Genomic DNA, 16,354 nt, shown 5'->3' with positions numbered 1-16,354 from the left:
TTCAACCTTTTGATGAGGTGCCCTGTTGCTCTGAAATGAGCTTCCACTGAAGTACTTCTGGAATTATCTCAAAGAGAAAGGGGATCATTTAAATGAGTTAAAGCCCCCACACCAGATCCGCTATCTCCAACCTTCGGTTCATTTGGTAGATGAAGAATTTTGTGGAATTCATAAGTAATTTCACTACTAAAGCAGAGGCTTATGAGACAAAGAAGTCTCATTCATTTTTTCCTGCTTCCTTCTGAAGCGGGGAAGGATGATACATTCAGAATAAAGATGAAAGCAAATATGTAGAAGAGAGGGAAGAAACTGATAAATTTGTACCTTCAGTGTTTAGAAAACACCTACAGGCAACGACTCTTCCAATTCCTCCTGAACTACCTGGGATTTCAGTCCTTCAGGGAAAATTCAATTGAAGATAAGATAAGGGGCTCTTTTCTATTTACTTTTTTTCCCCCTTTCAGACAACAGAGAGAATTTTAAAGGTGTAGGACAGGACAGCAGGCTCCAATTTTCTTTTAATATAGAGGGAAAGATTGGTTTTATTCTCCTCTGTTTTTTTCTTCAGGGAGCAAGAGATATTGTATGTGCCAGAAGGAAGCTGGCCATGGCTGGAATACTCAACAGACTGGACCTGTAAGTTCCTTATGACCTCTATAAGTAACACAAAATTATGGTTCTCCTCATTTCTATAGAAGCAGAAATTGGTCATTTTCCTCCCTGGGTAGGCATGGGGTGGACTAAGACTAGCCTGACACCATGAGGGGTGTTTGCACTGATATCATCCATTAGCAAGCTTGTCATACAGTTCCTGTGTATTTGAATAGGTTTATAGCACTATAATATACATCCGTTTTACGAAGTACTCGAGCTATTGCTTATTGCGTGTTACACGGACTGACTTCTACTCCAACGTGCAGGCAGGCTGTAAACTTGGTCTCCAGTGTAAATCTTGAAAGCAGTTTGCACCCCTGTGGCAGAGAAAGCATTATGCTGAGGAACTCTGGCATTCCAGACAAAAGTGTGGACTTAGAGATCTGGATTAAGTCTGTGTTCAGTATTTCAGTGCACAGATTCCTACTGAGCTCAGCTGGAGGTATATATGCATAAGCACTGGTATAAGAATATACTTGAAAGACATTGTTTTATTACGCTTTTAAAATGCAATTTTGATGCAACATCAACAGCAGATGCAAATGGTTATAGATGCACAGGACTGGGATATACCTTGGAAAGTCTTAGGGAACCCAAGTGACATTCCAAAAGCTGAAAAATCTTCTGGAAGAGGTAATCACTGCTATAGTTTCCATACTTGCCTGCACTGCGATTGGTTTGTATGGGATCTACGAGTATATTCGAGGAAAAGAAGAATGTCAGAATGGATTCTTTCATTTTGGTGATGAAGTGCTAGCTTTGCTTGCCAGCATGCAGGGCTCAATAAAAGCAGACAGGCCTTCAAAAAATTGCAGCATAAATAGATGAACTCTTTAGAGTAATATAAGTTCTGTCATCTAGAAGTGAAATATAGACCTAAGTGCCCACCAAAGTAAAAGCTGACCGCACATTCTGCAGATAAGTGTTAAAGTTTTCTCAGTGTGTCTTGGCTGAGAAATGTTTTAACTACACATTTCCTTGCCACAATAGACAGAATGAAAGCATTTGAAGTCAAATCCATTTTTCAAAGGAAGAAAACAAAGCATCCATAAGGAAAAAAGGCCTGTCACAGGGTGAGGTCTCCAGATAGCCACTCTTCTGAGGGAAATTGCAATTAGCTGTGCAATAGGGAAGGTGAACTTAGTTGCATTGCAACAGCATTTATGATCTCTGTAGCTAGAATGCTGATAGGGACGTGCAGGGGGTTGGTTTCAAGATTGCCTTGTGAGACAGAAGGTCAGGATTCCTGTGGTCTCCTGTCATATTTAATTCATATCCTCTAGCCTTCTTCACCATGTTTATTGAATTACAGGAATAAAATTAAATGAACCAAAAACAAAAGAAGAGAGGACACGGCCACTCCTGATTTCTTTTACGTCCTTATTGCACAGCTGACTTTAGTGGGCTTGTAAGAGAGCATCTTAAGCAGAATTTGGAAGGAGGGAAAGGTACAATTTAGTATAACCCCTTTCACTACCCCCATAATTGCACCCAAGTAATTTATTGCAAGGAGTGACTATTTGCATGTGGGAGGAAGAATACATTTTTTACCAGTCAAGAATCTCCCTGTGTAGTTTTTAAGGCTAACCTTTGTGTACTCCCTGTGTGTGTTTATCAGATTCCTTCTTGCCACAAACGAGGTGGCAGTAGAATGGTTTTTCAAAACCATTCTTTAGAATAGCATCACTGGCAATTCATCACATGAGTACTAAGAGGCAGCCCTCACATACATTAAAAATAACAGTTTCAGGGAAGTACCCTATTGGCATCCTTATAATGATGATTCCCTGCAATCCTCTTAGTTAAATTGATACAACCTTTATCCTCCCTTCCCAAGTGAGATGCAACAAGCACAGGGTTTCCAACAGGCCTGCAGCGTGCAAGCCTCCTCTACTGCCGGAGCATGTAGGGAGGAGCTCTAGATATGCTCTGTGATTTTGGGATGAAGATTTTGTTGTGTCCTCTCCACTCCAATTATCCTGTTTTTATTGTCCTGTATACTGCCTCCAAGACCCAGGCTGGTTTGGGTACAATTGTGGAGCACTGATTTCTCAGCTACCTCTTCCATCAAATCTACACAGTGTCTGCGCTGTGGTTTAGACATCGTACAGTTAAAATAGAGCAATCCCCTGGTGCCAGCACAGTCATATCAGAGCAGTCATATCAGAACTTCACACAAATCACCTGCATTGGTACCCAGTAACATCTTTGTAACAGTGTCATTTGGGTTTAGAGCTAGGTGTGGGCAAATCTTGTTGGCTGAGTCTGACCCGAAATACTCATCAAAAAACTAATGTTTTGATGTTCCATCCAAACCTGCAAGCTCACCAATATTTAGCCTTGGCATTTGAATTGCTGGAAATGTCACAGCTAATAAATAACGTATTATTTTCTGAGCTACAATGTACATTTTTATTTTAAACCTCTGCTTAACTTCCAGAAATTCAGTGTTCTGCTCACGTACGTGTCAACCTATGGGAAGGCCGCCTTTCCACTTAATACATTTAATAAAGGTGACCAGATGCTTTGTGTTTTTAATGGCTTGTTCTGCATCCCAACAAAATGTCCCTGTTTTGGCTGCGACTACAGATGATTCATCCTGAAACCCAGCCCAGCTGCCCTGACACAGCCGAGGCAGGGCACAGTCAGAAACCAAGCCATCTGTGCAGAAGAAGTGGGCTGGAGGAGTGTTTTGTCAGGGAAAGACTGTCATTTCTTTGTCACTATGTTTTCGAGGCATCCAATAACCAAAAAGTCCCCGGCCTTTGCAGTCAAATTGTGCAGTTATAGCCCATGTCCCATCATACTCTCTTCCTTTCCCCCTTGCTCAGAAACCCTTCAGCCTGCTCTGCTATGTAAGCTCATGTGTAGATCAAATGTTTCTGTAAAATGTAAGGGGTTGCTTCCACTTTTGTTCTTTCCAATCATATGGCAAAATTCCTGACCCTGTAGCTGCATCAGCCAAATCTCATGCTAGAAAAAGCAAGAGGGATTCATTTATGGCTTTTCTGGCTAATTAGCTCAGCCCAGTTCTGTATTAGCATCACTCCGTTGTCAGCACAGCCAAAAGAGACATCCTGCATTCGCGAACACTCGCGCCACTCGTTTGCAGGCTTGCCGAATTCAAGGGCAAAATTCTACCTGCAGGCAAAGCTCCCCATTGCCTCAGCAAGAGGCAGGCATGAATATTTGAAGGCAAAGCCTGGTCTGGAGTGTGTCATTGAGATAAGCCACTTCAAGCCCTGAGAGGGTTCTGGCCCCACAGCATCTTTCTCTTGACCTGCAGGCTGCGTTGAAGCAGTGCTGACACTTCTCCCTGCCCAGACACTGGAGCACACAGGAAGAGAGTGGTGGGAAGGAAAGGTTCCTGTCAAGTTTTCTTTACAGCCTATGTTCTCTAGCATTTGAAAGAACCATTGCAACTCAAGTATTCTGCAATGCATACAAATGACAAATACTCTTCAGAGGCAATAAATTAGCAATTTCAAGGCTTTACTTCCCCTCATGGACTAATTGCCAGAGATTATAGTATATTATGAGAAAGCAATGATACTAATGCCTAAATATGCTTCAGTGATTATAGAGCTATCCTCAATAACCAAGCTGTTTAAATGTCAATGCAAGAAAGCTCTTTATTATGAGATTAAACATTATTTTGAAGCAATAGGAACTTCCCAGGCTTCATGCCTGCAATAATGCTGTCTTGGAGCAATATATATTGGACAAAATATGGGCTTTTTTAAATGTGTATGGTGAAGGGTCCCAAAATATTTTTGTGCTGCAGACTTGAACAGCATTCCTGATAAGAAAGAGGATTTTGATATCTTTTTATTTTGCATTTGTTACTAACATGCTGCTGCCTTCATTCCTCCACCTTATGTTAATACCTGCATATCACCACTGTACAGAGAAGATAAATTCTGTTGTTTGTTACTGTAGGGGAATCAAAGCTCCAAGCCCTTCTTGTTTTCACAGCTCTAAGTACTACTGTCTTGCACAGATGCTTTTGACAGCCCTACCCCTCACACCTAAATAAATCTGTTTATAGCCAGCACCAAGAGAACTGTTGGAAATGAGACAGAAGTTCCAACTTTCAGGTTCAGCTGTTGACATGAAGCAGAGAACAAAATTTGCGTCTTTAAGCCACAGCTCCAGTTCCACAGTTCTGGAGATGACAGTTGGTGTGGATTTAAAATGGAGGGAGGCTGAAAAGCCTAAAAGCATTTAGCATCCCACTGATCTCCTATAGGACTCCCACACACTATGGATCTTGTCACACGGCTGCACAGCCTTCTCCTATAGATGACAGCAACATTATCACCCCTCAGAAGAAGACTGTTTTTTTCCTAGAAAACCCTAAACACTGCAGTTGGTATGATGTTCACCAGGTCTCATAACTGCAAATCAGAAGAGTTCCAACACAGAAAAAGATCATAAAATCTCATGATCCCTAGAATCTGAAGGTACCTATTCATCTCATTTGGAGGCTGTAACTTAAACCAATAGAGGGTAAAGCTCATGTAGGAGGCTGCTAAACATCATTGGAAGTTCTAAATATATTCTAAAATCATAAAAATACCCTATAAATATAAAAACCTGGGGAATGTCTTTGAATCTGAAGTCTGATTTCTAGTAAACTTAGTAATAATAACTAGTAATTACTGCAACAGTATAGAAAACATCAAGATAGGCCTGTGGGGACAGAACACGTAAAATTCAGGACATGAATTGCAGAAAGACAACTGCTAATGAAGTTGTGGTGGAATTCCCTCTCGAAAATAATTTGTTTAGGAAGTATTGTTTCTTAGGCATAGCCTGCAGATCTCCTCCATGGTGTGCTCCTGAAGGGAAGAGGTACTTCATACTCAGATGACCAGGGAACTTACCAGCCAGAGTTGCATTATGCCCATCTGTAGCAGGACTGGATACCTGGATCCATGTCTTAACATCTGCTGCTGCAACCTGGCTATCTTTAATTTTGCATTTTTGTTGCTTCATCTTGGCTGATTTCTTCAGCCATTTTCCATCTCGTCTATAAAATGTAATGCTTGTTTACCTCAGAATGTCTGAAGCTCTTTCTGATGCTCAGGTAAAAGACACCTGCCATGTATGCTCAGAAAAGACATAAATTGCTCTATCATTTGTACCATTTTCAAAGATCTATTAAAATCACAGTGTGACTGACAGGGAACATGCTGAAAGGCCATGAGAACTCTTTTACTGCTCTTCCAGGCATACAATAATCTGACATCTTTTATGTTTTGTCTTGCTTAGAATATACGACTGGAAACCATGTCTTTATCCTTACAGCAGTAATGAACTTACAATACTAATGTTGAGTAAACTAGAAGTAAAACATTGACACTGCTCAAAGGAGAAATATGTGGATTTATAATAGAATAGGGAAAACTTACCTGCATCCGGCCACTTTGATGCAAATATGATTTGAAACCAGATTAAATTCCTCTTTTCTGAAACGCCCCATTGTTCCCAGCCCTCACTTACCATGTATCCCGGCGCACACATACACTTCCCCGTGATGCTGTCACAGTCTGCACCGTTCTGGCAGGGGCAGGTCAGCTGGCAGCCTTCACCGTAGTACCCAAGGGGACAGGTTTCATTGCAGTAGAGTCCAGCCCAGCCAGCTTTGCAGCTACATTCTCCAGACAATGGATGGCAGCTAGTGGAGAGAGACAGACACCAAGGAGATGAGGACTGAAAGAAAAATACAGTCTGTAACCAACAGCAGGGCTGGAAGGGACCTTAAAGCTCATCCACTTTCCACCCCCTGTCATGGGCAGGGACACCTTCCACTAGAGCAGCTTGCTCCAAGGCCCGTCCAACCTGGCCTTAAACTCTACCAGGGATGGGGCAGCCACAGCTTCTCTGGGCACCCTGTGCCAGTAGTGAAGAATTTCTTCCAAATACCTAATCTAATTCTATTCTACTTTAATTTGGGTTTTAAAATGAGTGCCACCTCAGCAGAACTTTTCAGCAGGGAGTGGTAGAAAGGGAAGTGCTTTGGAAGTGAAAAATCTCCTTGGGAAAAGAGTTTTGCAGGGAATATTTAGCCATAGTGAACAGAACTGATCACTACCTGAAGCCTTGGGATTAATTGGGGCAGGAGTCAATAGGAGCCCTGGGACTAAATCTCAGCTGTGCAGGGGAATGAGTCAAGTTCCATTCTGCTGAATAATGAGCATTGCAGCCCAACATTAATCTTCTGGCTTTCATTTCTATTCAGACAATTCCACACTGCTGTGAGAGCACACAGAGAGAAAAGTAGAACAGAGAATCAAGCCCAAAAAACTGGACAATGCCTGGTCCTCCTGTATCTGCTGGGTGGCAGGCTTGACTTACTCCTTTGTTCCTCCTGCTATGAAACAGTTTATTCACCGATTTCTCTTCTACAAACAGAAAGGGCTTATCCCAGGTTTTCTTAAGGCAGTAACTTCCCACAGCAGGAGCCACGCTGAGGCTGCGCCGGGGGCAAGGGAAGGAGGAGAAGGCTGGAGATGTGATAAGTCTCAGTTTGGTGAGGTGAGGTTTCCAGGGGATGGGAGGGGAGAGTACAAGGAGGTGTCCAGTTTGGGGAGATGAGGTGGTCAAAAGAGAGAGAAGGGAATGGAGAGGGAATCTAATCTTTGGAAAAGGACCTCACGCTGTGTAAGGCTTCACCTGAGAGCTCAGCATGATCTGGGCGCCTCTGCAGCACGAGGTTGTCCCATAATAGTGCTGCCTACCCCTCAGTGAGAAAGATGAGGAATACTATGCTAGAAATCAGATTTTCTTTGTTATTCTCAGAACAAGAACAATAAAGAGAGAACGGGGTTCTACAGGGTGGCACCTCTCTATGGACCTGTCTCCTGCTTTCTTGCCTCATAGAAACTATTTATTTTCCTTTATGATTAACTTATTGCTCTGGTTTAATGCTGCAGACACGACTGAATGGGTTCCTTTACACCTATAAAATTAATATTGTATATGTTAATTTTCAAGGTAACCTCATAAAACGTAATTTCCAAGTATCCATCTAGCAATTACTGGTAGGAGAGGTTAGTCATATACTTGTGACTAAGAACGATCAGATTCTGTGAGTGTCATATGTTTCATCATAAATAGTGTTTTAGTGACTAATTAAACCAATTCATCAGCTTAACAAACTACCATCCATGAAATTCTTCTGACAAAGCAGTCCCTGAAATTATGGTTGCTCACAAAGCACCTCTTAACATTCAGATGGAAATAATAAAAGCTTGTTCTTTTCCCCCCTCTGTGTCTATTAATCATTACCTAATAGGAGCAGAAAGCTAAACGTTAAAGAACTATTCTAAAGTGGATTTGTTGTTTCTCTGTTTTCACTACTGCTGCTTATATCATACACTTCCACGAGAACGGCTTCTGTTGGCTAAATTTAATCTTTCAAAGGTAATATATGATCATGGCAGTCTGAATCAGCCTGTGACGATTCAATTGAAATACTATACTCAGGAAGAATTTCGACTCCAAGGTTGTCTCCTTTTTGCATGCATGCAAGCTCACACGCACTAAAATGAGAAGCAAGAAACAAATAGGTTTTGTGGAAGAGTCTGCAGGAGACTGGGGGCTTGGACTCCAAATCAAAGTGCAGTAGAAGGTTGAAACCATATTCTGCCTTGCTAATGCTTTGTCCACTCTTTCATGAGGCTACGAGCTAGCAAAAGTCCAGTGCAGATGTTTGGGTCCCTGCTTCTGTAGACTCTTCCCACTGAAGCAAGAACAATTTTGTTACCAGCAGAACATATCAGAGTTCTGGTTTTCTCCTAGGCCAAGCACTGGCAGTCTTTAGTGCTTTGAAATATTTGTCTTTTGGTGCCTTACAGAGTGCTGGCATTGTAGGATTAGGAAAAAGCCTCCACATTAAAGTCCAGAGTTATGGTACCCATAACAATAGTTCTGGATAGGTAGCAGCAGTTGGTGAACAGACTGTACAGCAAGGGAAGGGAAACTTCTTGACAACAGCAGAATAAATCTTTCCAAAGCATTTGTCAAACCACACAGTAACACACACTATAGTACTATGGTAGCCTAACAAGAAAAGGATCTCAACATAGCTAGGTCTGAAATTAAATTGCAGGCTGTGTCCAGCAAGGAGACACAGGAGACTTTCTCAGATACAGAGAACACATTGCCCTGAATCAAAACCACTTGTTTGACACTGAAGGTGGCTGAGATTTAGATGTCTAACCTAGCTGTTCTTGTCCCAACCCTGTCAGTGAATCCGTCCATGTACCTTACTCTTTCTACCTTCATTTTTCCCATTTGTAAAATGATGATCCAACCACCTATGCACCCAGACTGCCCAGTGAAATAAATGCTAGTTGCATTGGGGCATTAATGGCAAAGGTGTTAGGGCAAAGAATATGAAATACAGCTAGAAATGTGAATTATTTGTATAATTCCTTCCTTCCTGCTCTGGATAGCTTTCTAGGTCTCATGAGTCCATGGAACACTTTGGCAGCACAGGTTACAGCATATGTAAGGCACTTCCCCATGCCACTAATAAACTGGAATCAAGAAACACACACAGTTCCTCCAGAGAAGGTTCCCTGAATGCATGGATAAGAGTCAATCCTCCCTTCAACAGATCCCAGAAAGCAAACCCACTCTTGAAAGACTTTGGCAGTGTTACACATTAGTATTGTGCATTGAATCTTAACTTCTATTTCTTCAAACCTCTTGCATAACAGGAAGGAATCGTGTCGAAACCCTAGAGTGAATGCAAGCAGCCAAGTGGTCCTCTGGCTCTAGGCCAGGTAGAGGCAGAAACGAAGCTGTCCACCAGGCACAACATGGCAGGAGAAGGAGATTGTTCCATGGCTCTTGCTGCAGTTTGGGAGCCAGAATATGGTCCCTGGTTTCTGACCCACATTTACAGCCATAAAGGAACCTTTATTTTTAACTCACTAGCTGAACTGAAAAACACAAAGTCTTTTTTTGACCTTTAAATTTTTTAAGCATCTAATTTTGAGGAAATCTGAGGAAACTGGGTAACTTTCTTCAGGCGAATTGGGAGAAGAAATCCTTTCGACAGCACAGTCTGTTCCAATTGCTGAATTTGTTCTCCACACATCTTTCAGCCAAAACAACTTCTTCCCAGTGAATTTCCTGACTTTCTGTTTATACACTAGCACTAGTCATCTCATCTTAATTAACAACAGCCCTAAACCTTACTTAACAGTATTTTCTGCCTTTTGGTGTCCATACTAAATCAGCCTCGTCCAAGCACACTCTTGACTTCGGTCAAGGCAAAACTTCATGCAAAGTACATGGGGTTTGGACCTTCAGACTTTTCATTCTCTGGGGATGTATCCATTTCATTTCATTGTCACAGTGTCTTCCTTCCCTTCTCACGTCTCTGACCTGGGAAAGACATTACTGAAGGTATATGGCTCTGCATGCTGGCTCCTCACCAGTGTTCAGGACTATTCCAGTTGTCCACTTTTCTCTCTGCTTTTCAGAAGAGCAAGCCAGGGTTATGCCTTTCTGACTATTGTACACTGGGCTTTCTGCATAGGGGAATTTTCATAGGTGTACCCTTCCCTGTGGAAGGACAGGCCAAGTCACCAACACATTCTAAACTACCTAACTCTGGGGTTGTTCAGAGTTTCCATACAAAGTGCCTTTCAGCGTGCTTTGATGCAGAAATTATTGGATGATGCTCTTCAGCCATTACTATGCAGGAGGTTAGACTAGATGATCACACTGATCTCTTCAGACATTAAAATAGACGTATGAAAATAGAAAAGCTGATTGTGTATTTCTTAATGCTCCTCCCCAACCTGCTCCTCAAAGCCGTCAAAACTTTCTATTCCAGCTCTCGAATAACTAAATCAAATGAATCAAAACCACTGACAGCAATAGGCAAGCTTCCATCACCTTCTTTCAGTGTTTATATATAATTATCCTGCCCACCGGTATCGCTACAAGTAGCCAACAGTTTAAACTGCTTCTAGGGAAAATAGATGGCTGTCAGTAAATGAATCACTTTGGAAGACCAATTCCAGTCATGATAAAGATTCAGCAGAAGGATGGGAGGAGACAGGTGGGAAGTGCACTGTATGGGACTGGTTAAACAGTCAGTGGAAAGATTTGTACAGAATACGGGGTGCCTTTGGAGAAGGTCATTTTCCATCAACTCTGACACTCCTTGGCTCAGGAATTGATGGCACTCTAAGGAGCATATTGAAAAATGGAAAGCTGAAATACCATGGATGAATGAAAGAACATTTACTGATCTACAGCTGGCTGGTACCTCTTTGTTCCAGAACAGCAGTGATAAGATGTAGGGAAAAGGGAGATTTTATCAATGGAGAGACTAGACTCATTTGTTAAGGAAATGGAGATACCATCTGAGCAGAGGAGGCTGCCAGTGAAGCTGATGGAGCAGCGATGGGAGGGAAGGCATTAAAACGTATCTGTCAGGCACATGGTGTGCCCAGAAAAGAGCTGTGAGAGGATTCGATCCAACTTGAGTCCTCATCCTTCTCCACAGCTGGATTGTGCCAGTCTGTTCTTTCAGGAAGGATCTTCTAGCAAACCCCCAGAGCACCTCTTTGAGTAACCCAGGATGAATTCTTGCACCCTTAAAACCAAAGCCTCCACCCACTAAAAAGACTTTTACTGAATTGAACCCTTAGCTGAGAAAGAGCAGCCAAGCTCAGGCTGTCGTGGCCTGCAGTCCTTCCACTCTATGTACAGCTTTATAGGAAAACGAGCACACAAGCAGCTTTCTGCAGGCCAGGAGTTGGGGTGAGGACCAACATGTCAGCTACTGTCCAAGAGTGCATTTTCACCCTCCAGGTCACATGAAGAAGAGCTTTCACAGAGGAGCAGTTTAGCTTGTATTTACCACACGTTTTAGCCTTGCCCACTGGTGGGTGCTGCAGAGTGATGTGACATGCAGGAATTCACACCTTAGCTCCTGACACCCCTATCCTTGGTACAACACATTAGCTGTTTGTGTATGATGCTCTGCTCATGCCTTATGGGTATTACTTTTTTTGGCCATGATTTCATGATACACAAAATAATCAGGAGTGATAGAAGCCTGTTGTACAGAGCTCCTCTGAGGTGTCAAACACTGGTTCCTTGTAGGCAAACCCAGCAGAGCTGGAGCTCTCCGTAGAGGACTCGTATCATCAGAATTACAAGGCTTTTAAATAATACATTGTGAGCTTTGACTTCCCGTTAAGCAAAGGCTCACCACTCACAGCTGAACTTGAATTCACAAGAAAGGTCACCTGTTTATTTCCAAGACTGAGACAAATGGAGTCTATCTCAAGCACACAAACAGATCTGCCTGAAGTGGAGGGGGTGTGTGAGTGTGTGTGTGCATGCACACAAATTAGGTGGGACTGCTTGCATGCATAATTGAGGAGAGTGTTTGTATTTTTACAGGCTGCAGGACTGCAAGGTAGGTTTCCCATCATCAGCAAGGCAGTCAGGTCCCTGCCTGCCTGGTTGAAAACTGAAGAATGTCCGTATCAAGGGCAGATTTGCTTGGGCATCAGTTATCCCCAGCTCCCTCTGAAGCCTACATCATGCTGACTTGGCTATGAATGCTTAACATTAACAGACAGAAAACGGAGGAAATCAAGTGGGAGCTGAGGGGCTCAGCATCTTGCAGGCATGGCAAGGAAATGTGGGCACTCTAGTCCAGTGGAACAGCTCAGGCCAGGGTGGTTTTGCTGTCCACGCTCCCTTTACTGCATGTGAGGAAGTAAGGAATCTCCAGATAGCAATTCCAGCAGTCAGTAAACAAGGCAAGAAGTTACAAAAGGTAAATAGGATAATAAGACAATAAGGAAGAGTCTTAAATTCTTCCTTTTCAGGGTTTGCAAAACTTATTGAAGCCTATAGTGGGAAAGTAAATTCAACCTATCTCGTGTTAGGTGCTCAAGTCTGTTTGCAGCTCTAGCTCTTAGTAGTGAGAACCTCAAGAATCAGGTCCTAAAAAAGGCAAAAGGGAACAAACCATCAAAACCTGACCTTTTAAATGGGGTTTATTCCATTTTAGGTATATTTCCCTGATCTTTATTTTCCTGAATATCTCACAGGTACACATATTGAATGAAGAGCAAAAAGAGGCACACATGAGAAGTCTACTTTGACAATGTCAATGTTGTTACAGTTCCATAGGCTGACTTGAGGATATTGATTTCAGTCTATTTATACATCTGCCTCAAGTGTTTTCAACAAGGTAATTTGCCACGAGACATAAACTGAAGCAAATTAGGTTTCATTTTGAAAGTCCCCTCGCTGTCTATGGATCTAACAGGAAAACCCATTCATAAAAAGAGACAAAGTGATGGATTTGAGTAAATATATCCCTATTTTTAAACTTCAGTGGGTCATTTGACATACATATGGGCATCGTATGAAAATTCTTATGCCTAGAAGACTACAGCTACAGTATAAGGCCATATGCCAGGTTGTTTCAGGCTGTAGAAGAACTGTTCTGATGGTTAACAGATACATGCTTAGTAGCTGGCTGGACTGAGGCTCATGGTTCCAAACCTCAGGTCATTTAAATCAAAGGTTGCAAGCCAGATGAATTGTCTGTGTTCTTAATTAAAACTAGAGCAGAAAAGGGAGTGGGTGCAGTTAATTAAATATTTTCCCAATGCTTTTATTTGACCAGTCCCTGCACTACTCTATGATTCAATGTACGTACCTGAGAGTGTTGGTAATATTGCATGGACATTTCTTGTTGCATTTCAGGCCATAAAACCCTTCTGGACACATTCTTTCTTGGCAATAAATCCCTTTAAATCCAGGATCACATATGCATGCTCCATTTACATGGTAACACTTTGCACCATTTTGGCAGTCACATCGTTGTGTGCACTGAAAGCCGTATGTCCCAATAGGACACTCTTCTTGACACCTGCAATGAAGTATATGAGACAGGATCCAATCAAATGCTGTAGCTTAGTCTGCTTCTGACTTTTACACAGGGACGTTGTTGTTGATGAATGAAGTACAAAATTATTGCTCATTTATTTGAGTAATATACTGTGGATGATGGTATCAGTGGAGTGGTGCGATATCTTGGGCACACAAAGTGCTGTTAACTGAAAGTGCATTAATCTCTTTCTAATTATATCCTGCAAAATTTGCATTAGTTAATATTACCTTAGTTAACAAAGTGCATTCTTGTTTCCTGGACCTTGACAATCCCATTCATCAGCCATAAGAAACTGATAGGGAATAAGACACTTTATAAAAACCCCCTCATCTCTTTGCTTTCTCTTTATTACAGAAGGATCATGCACCTTCTTTAAAAGCATATGGTCCTCTTAGTGCTAATGAGGATTGAAAGGGAACGTGCTCTATTAAGTAATACTGAGTAAAGTGCTCTCCAGCAATGTGTAGTTTTACTTTCCCTCCATGCTGTCACTGCACCAGATTTATACCAACTAGGAGAAAATAGACTCCTTTGTCTTTTTTGTCTGTGTTCTGAGTAACTAAAGCTCAAATTTGCTTTTCATCTCCTACTCCGGGGATGCTCAGTAGTATAAAATCCCAAGACAAATCACTTTCACGCTCCTTAGTGTAGTATGCTCTCCAAAATTGCCCACATTTTTAATATTTGAACCTGCAAACACTATACACAGATTGCTTTAAATTGCACCTTCCACGCACTGTTTAAAATATGTCCCTACTGGATACATGATGAAATCTGCCAAAAAGTCTCTTTCGTTGTCCTACACAACCAGTTTCAGTGTTCCTAATATTTCCTACTTTGACAAGCTCAACTAAGGTCCTACAGAAAGCAGCTGATTCTGTGCTTGACACAATTCAGTGGTTTCCAGATTCTGCAACGAGTCAGTCCTACAGTTTACGTGATCCACCGTGAAATACAGACAGACCTTTTCAAACAGAAAAAGAAGCCCAGAAAAGTCCAATTCCCTTATCGCGTGGATGCCAGATATTGGAAATTGCCTATCAGCATTAATTTAATCCTGAGCATTGATTAAAATGTATACTGTAAACTCAGTGGATAGAGGCAATTGTTAAATGTCTTTCTGCAGGTCATTTCACAGCTGGCAGGTGAGAGTTAATATTATGATCAGTAATAAAAGATTAATGTGTGGTGCAAGCCAGGCAAAACTGCAGTGAACACAGTCAGTGTATAAGAAGAGCATTACTTTTGCAGCTTTAGATGATCACAGTTTGCTAAAAATAAATGAACAAAACAAAAGGCCTAGCTAGTGATTTAACTGCAGCAAGCATCCACACAGCTACTAGTTATACAATCCAAGTTCAGGAGTTCAGATTGGAGCCAAAGAGAGAGAAGCCTGTGACAAACAGGAAAGGAAAGAGCCCAGGGAATCACCAGTGGCACTGGCTGCTCTCCCTGCTGCTCTCAGGGAAGTTCAGCTGCAAAGGAAGTAACCTACAAAGAGTGGGTAACATTAGGACTGAAACACTCAGCAAATGAAATGCAATGAAGATCATATTAAGATGCCTTACGCCTCTGCTGCTGTATACAGCTCTACTAGTTAGCAGGAGAACACTGTACTCAGCGAGATGAATACTCAGTCAATAGTGCACTGTATCATTCTATATTTATAGAAGATGAAGCATTACCTAGCAGGGAGAAAAGCATCTGGAAATGAAATATTGACGACCTAATCTATTTATATAATTAGCCTTTTTCTACTAACAATTTAACCAACTTACTTATTTGGAGATCAAGCAGCTACCGCTAATGAATTTTATACAAAGAATACTAATAATGACTCCTCTGGAACATAAGAATAATCACAGCAGGAATTAGCTTTCTACTTAAACATCTTTCCTTTGCAACATATCAATCTAATGTGTCCACAGCACCATTAACAACCAGATACATTGTTCAATTAAATTACAAAATGAGCTGCTAAGCCCTAGTTATGTTTCTTGTTTAATTTACATTGCTTTCTGCCTATCTGGGGACATTTGTATTATAATATCCACTGAACTTTAATATGTACTATAATTATTTGGGTTGGGATAGGATAATATGGCTGTCACCTGTAGAATTAATGAAAGCAATTTCGGAAAATATTAAGCATAAGACAGCCTGTTTAACAGATGAACTTACCCCACACACCTACATTCTTTTCAGATATGTTTTCTTCACAGAATAATGCTGTAAAAAGTATTTTAGGCTTTTCTGTTTGTTTATTTTGAAACCATGCTACACTTAGGTAGCACACACAAATACTAAAAGCCATCCAAAACACACTAACCTGCAGATTGCCATCCTGTAGAGAAAAGATGCAGGTGCAAACACAACAACAAGAGAATTAGTCTGCTCATAGACTAAACGTGGTGTTTGTTCTGCGAGCTTTAGTTTCAACAGCAATACAGAAAACAAAGTTCAGACAGTATGTTCGTATTTCCCATCAGCTGCTCAACTCTCAGACACCCCATCCTTAGCTTCTAACTGTGCTTCTGCTATTATTCCTTTCCAGTTTGCAAAACATACATTTATGTGACACAGGCAGTCATTGCAGCAGAGCACAAAGCTTCCTGGAGTTATTAATAGTGCTTGCTGATTTCCTAGATACTCAGTGCAGAGCTCCTTCCTGGAAAACAGGTAGGCAACAAAGGTGGCAATTACACTTACATGGACCTTTATGACCATTTTATCCCCACAGATATTTATCTA

At 41.5% G+C, this 16,354-nt stretch overlaps 1 protein-coding gene across 3 annotated transcripts in view; it reads right to left on the bottom strand.

Annotated features, from left to right (window-relative positions):
* Nucleotides 1-16,354, bottom strand: part of MEGF11 (multiple EGF like domains 11) — a 265,958-nt gene that overhangs the window by 72,348 nt on the left and 177,256 nt on the right. For all 3 annotated transcript variants that reach the window (XM_061446583.1, XM_061446582.1, XM_061446584.1), the window contains 2 exons: nt 13,370-13,582; nt 6,160-6,334 (listed from right to left, as the gene is read on the bottom strand). In XM_061446583.1, the coding sequence (XP_061302567.1) occupies nt 6,160-6,334; nt 13,370-13,582 (388 nt within the window). The remainder of the gene's footprint in view (nt 1-6,159; nt 6,335-13,369; nt 13,583-16,354) is intronic.

This window comes from Pezoporus flaviventris, unplaced genomic scaffold (genome assembly GCF_033815535.1).
Source record: "Pezoporus flaviventris isolate CSIRO_AGI_PZ_B2104156 unplaced genomic scaffold, CSIRO_AGI_Pfla_v1 ptg000006l, whole genome shotgun sequence".
Taxonomy (NCBI): Eukaryota; Metazoa; Chordata; class Aves; order Psittaciformes; family Psittacidae; genus Pezoporus; species Pezoporus flaviventris.
The sequence above is the reverse complement of the archived record's forward strand: the minus strand, read 5'-3'. Positions and strand labels throughout refer to the sequence as shown.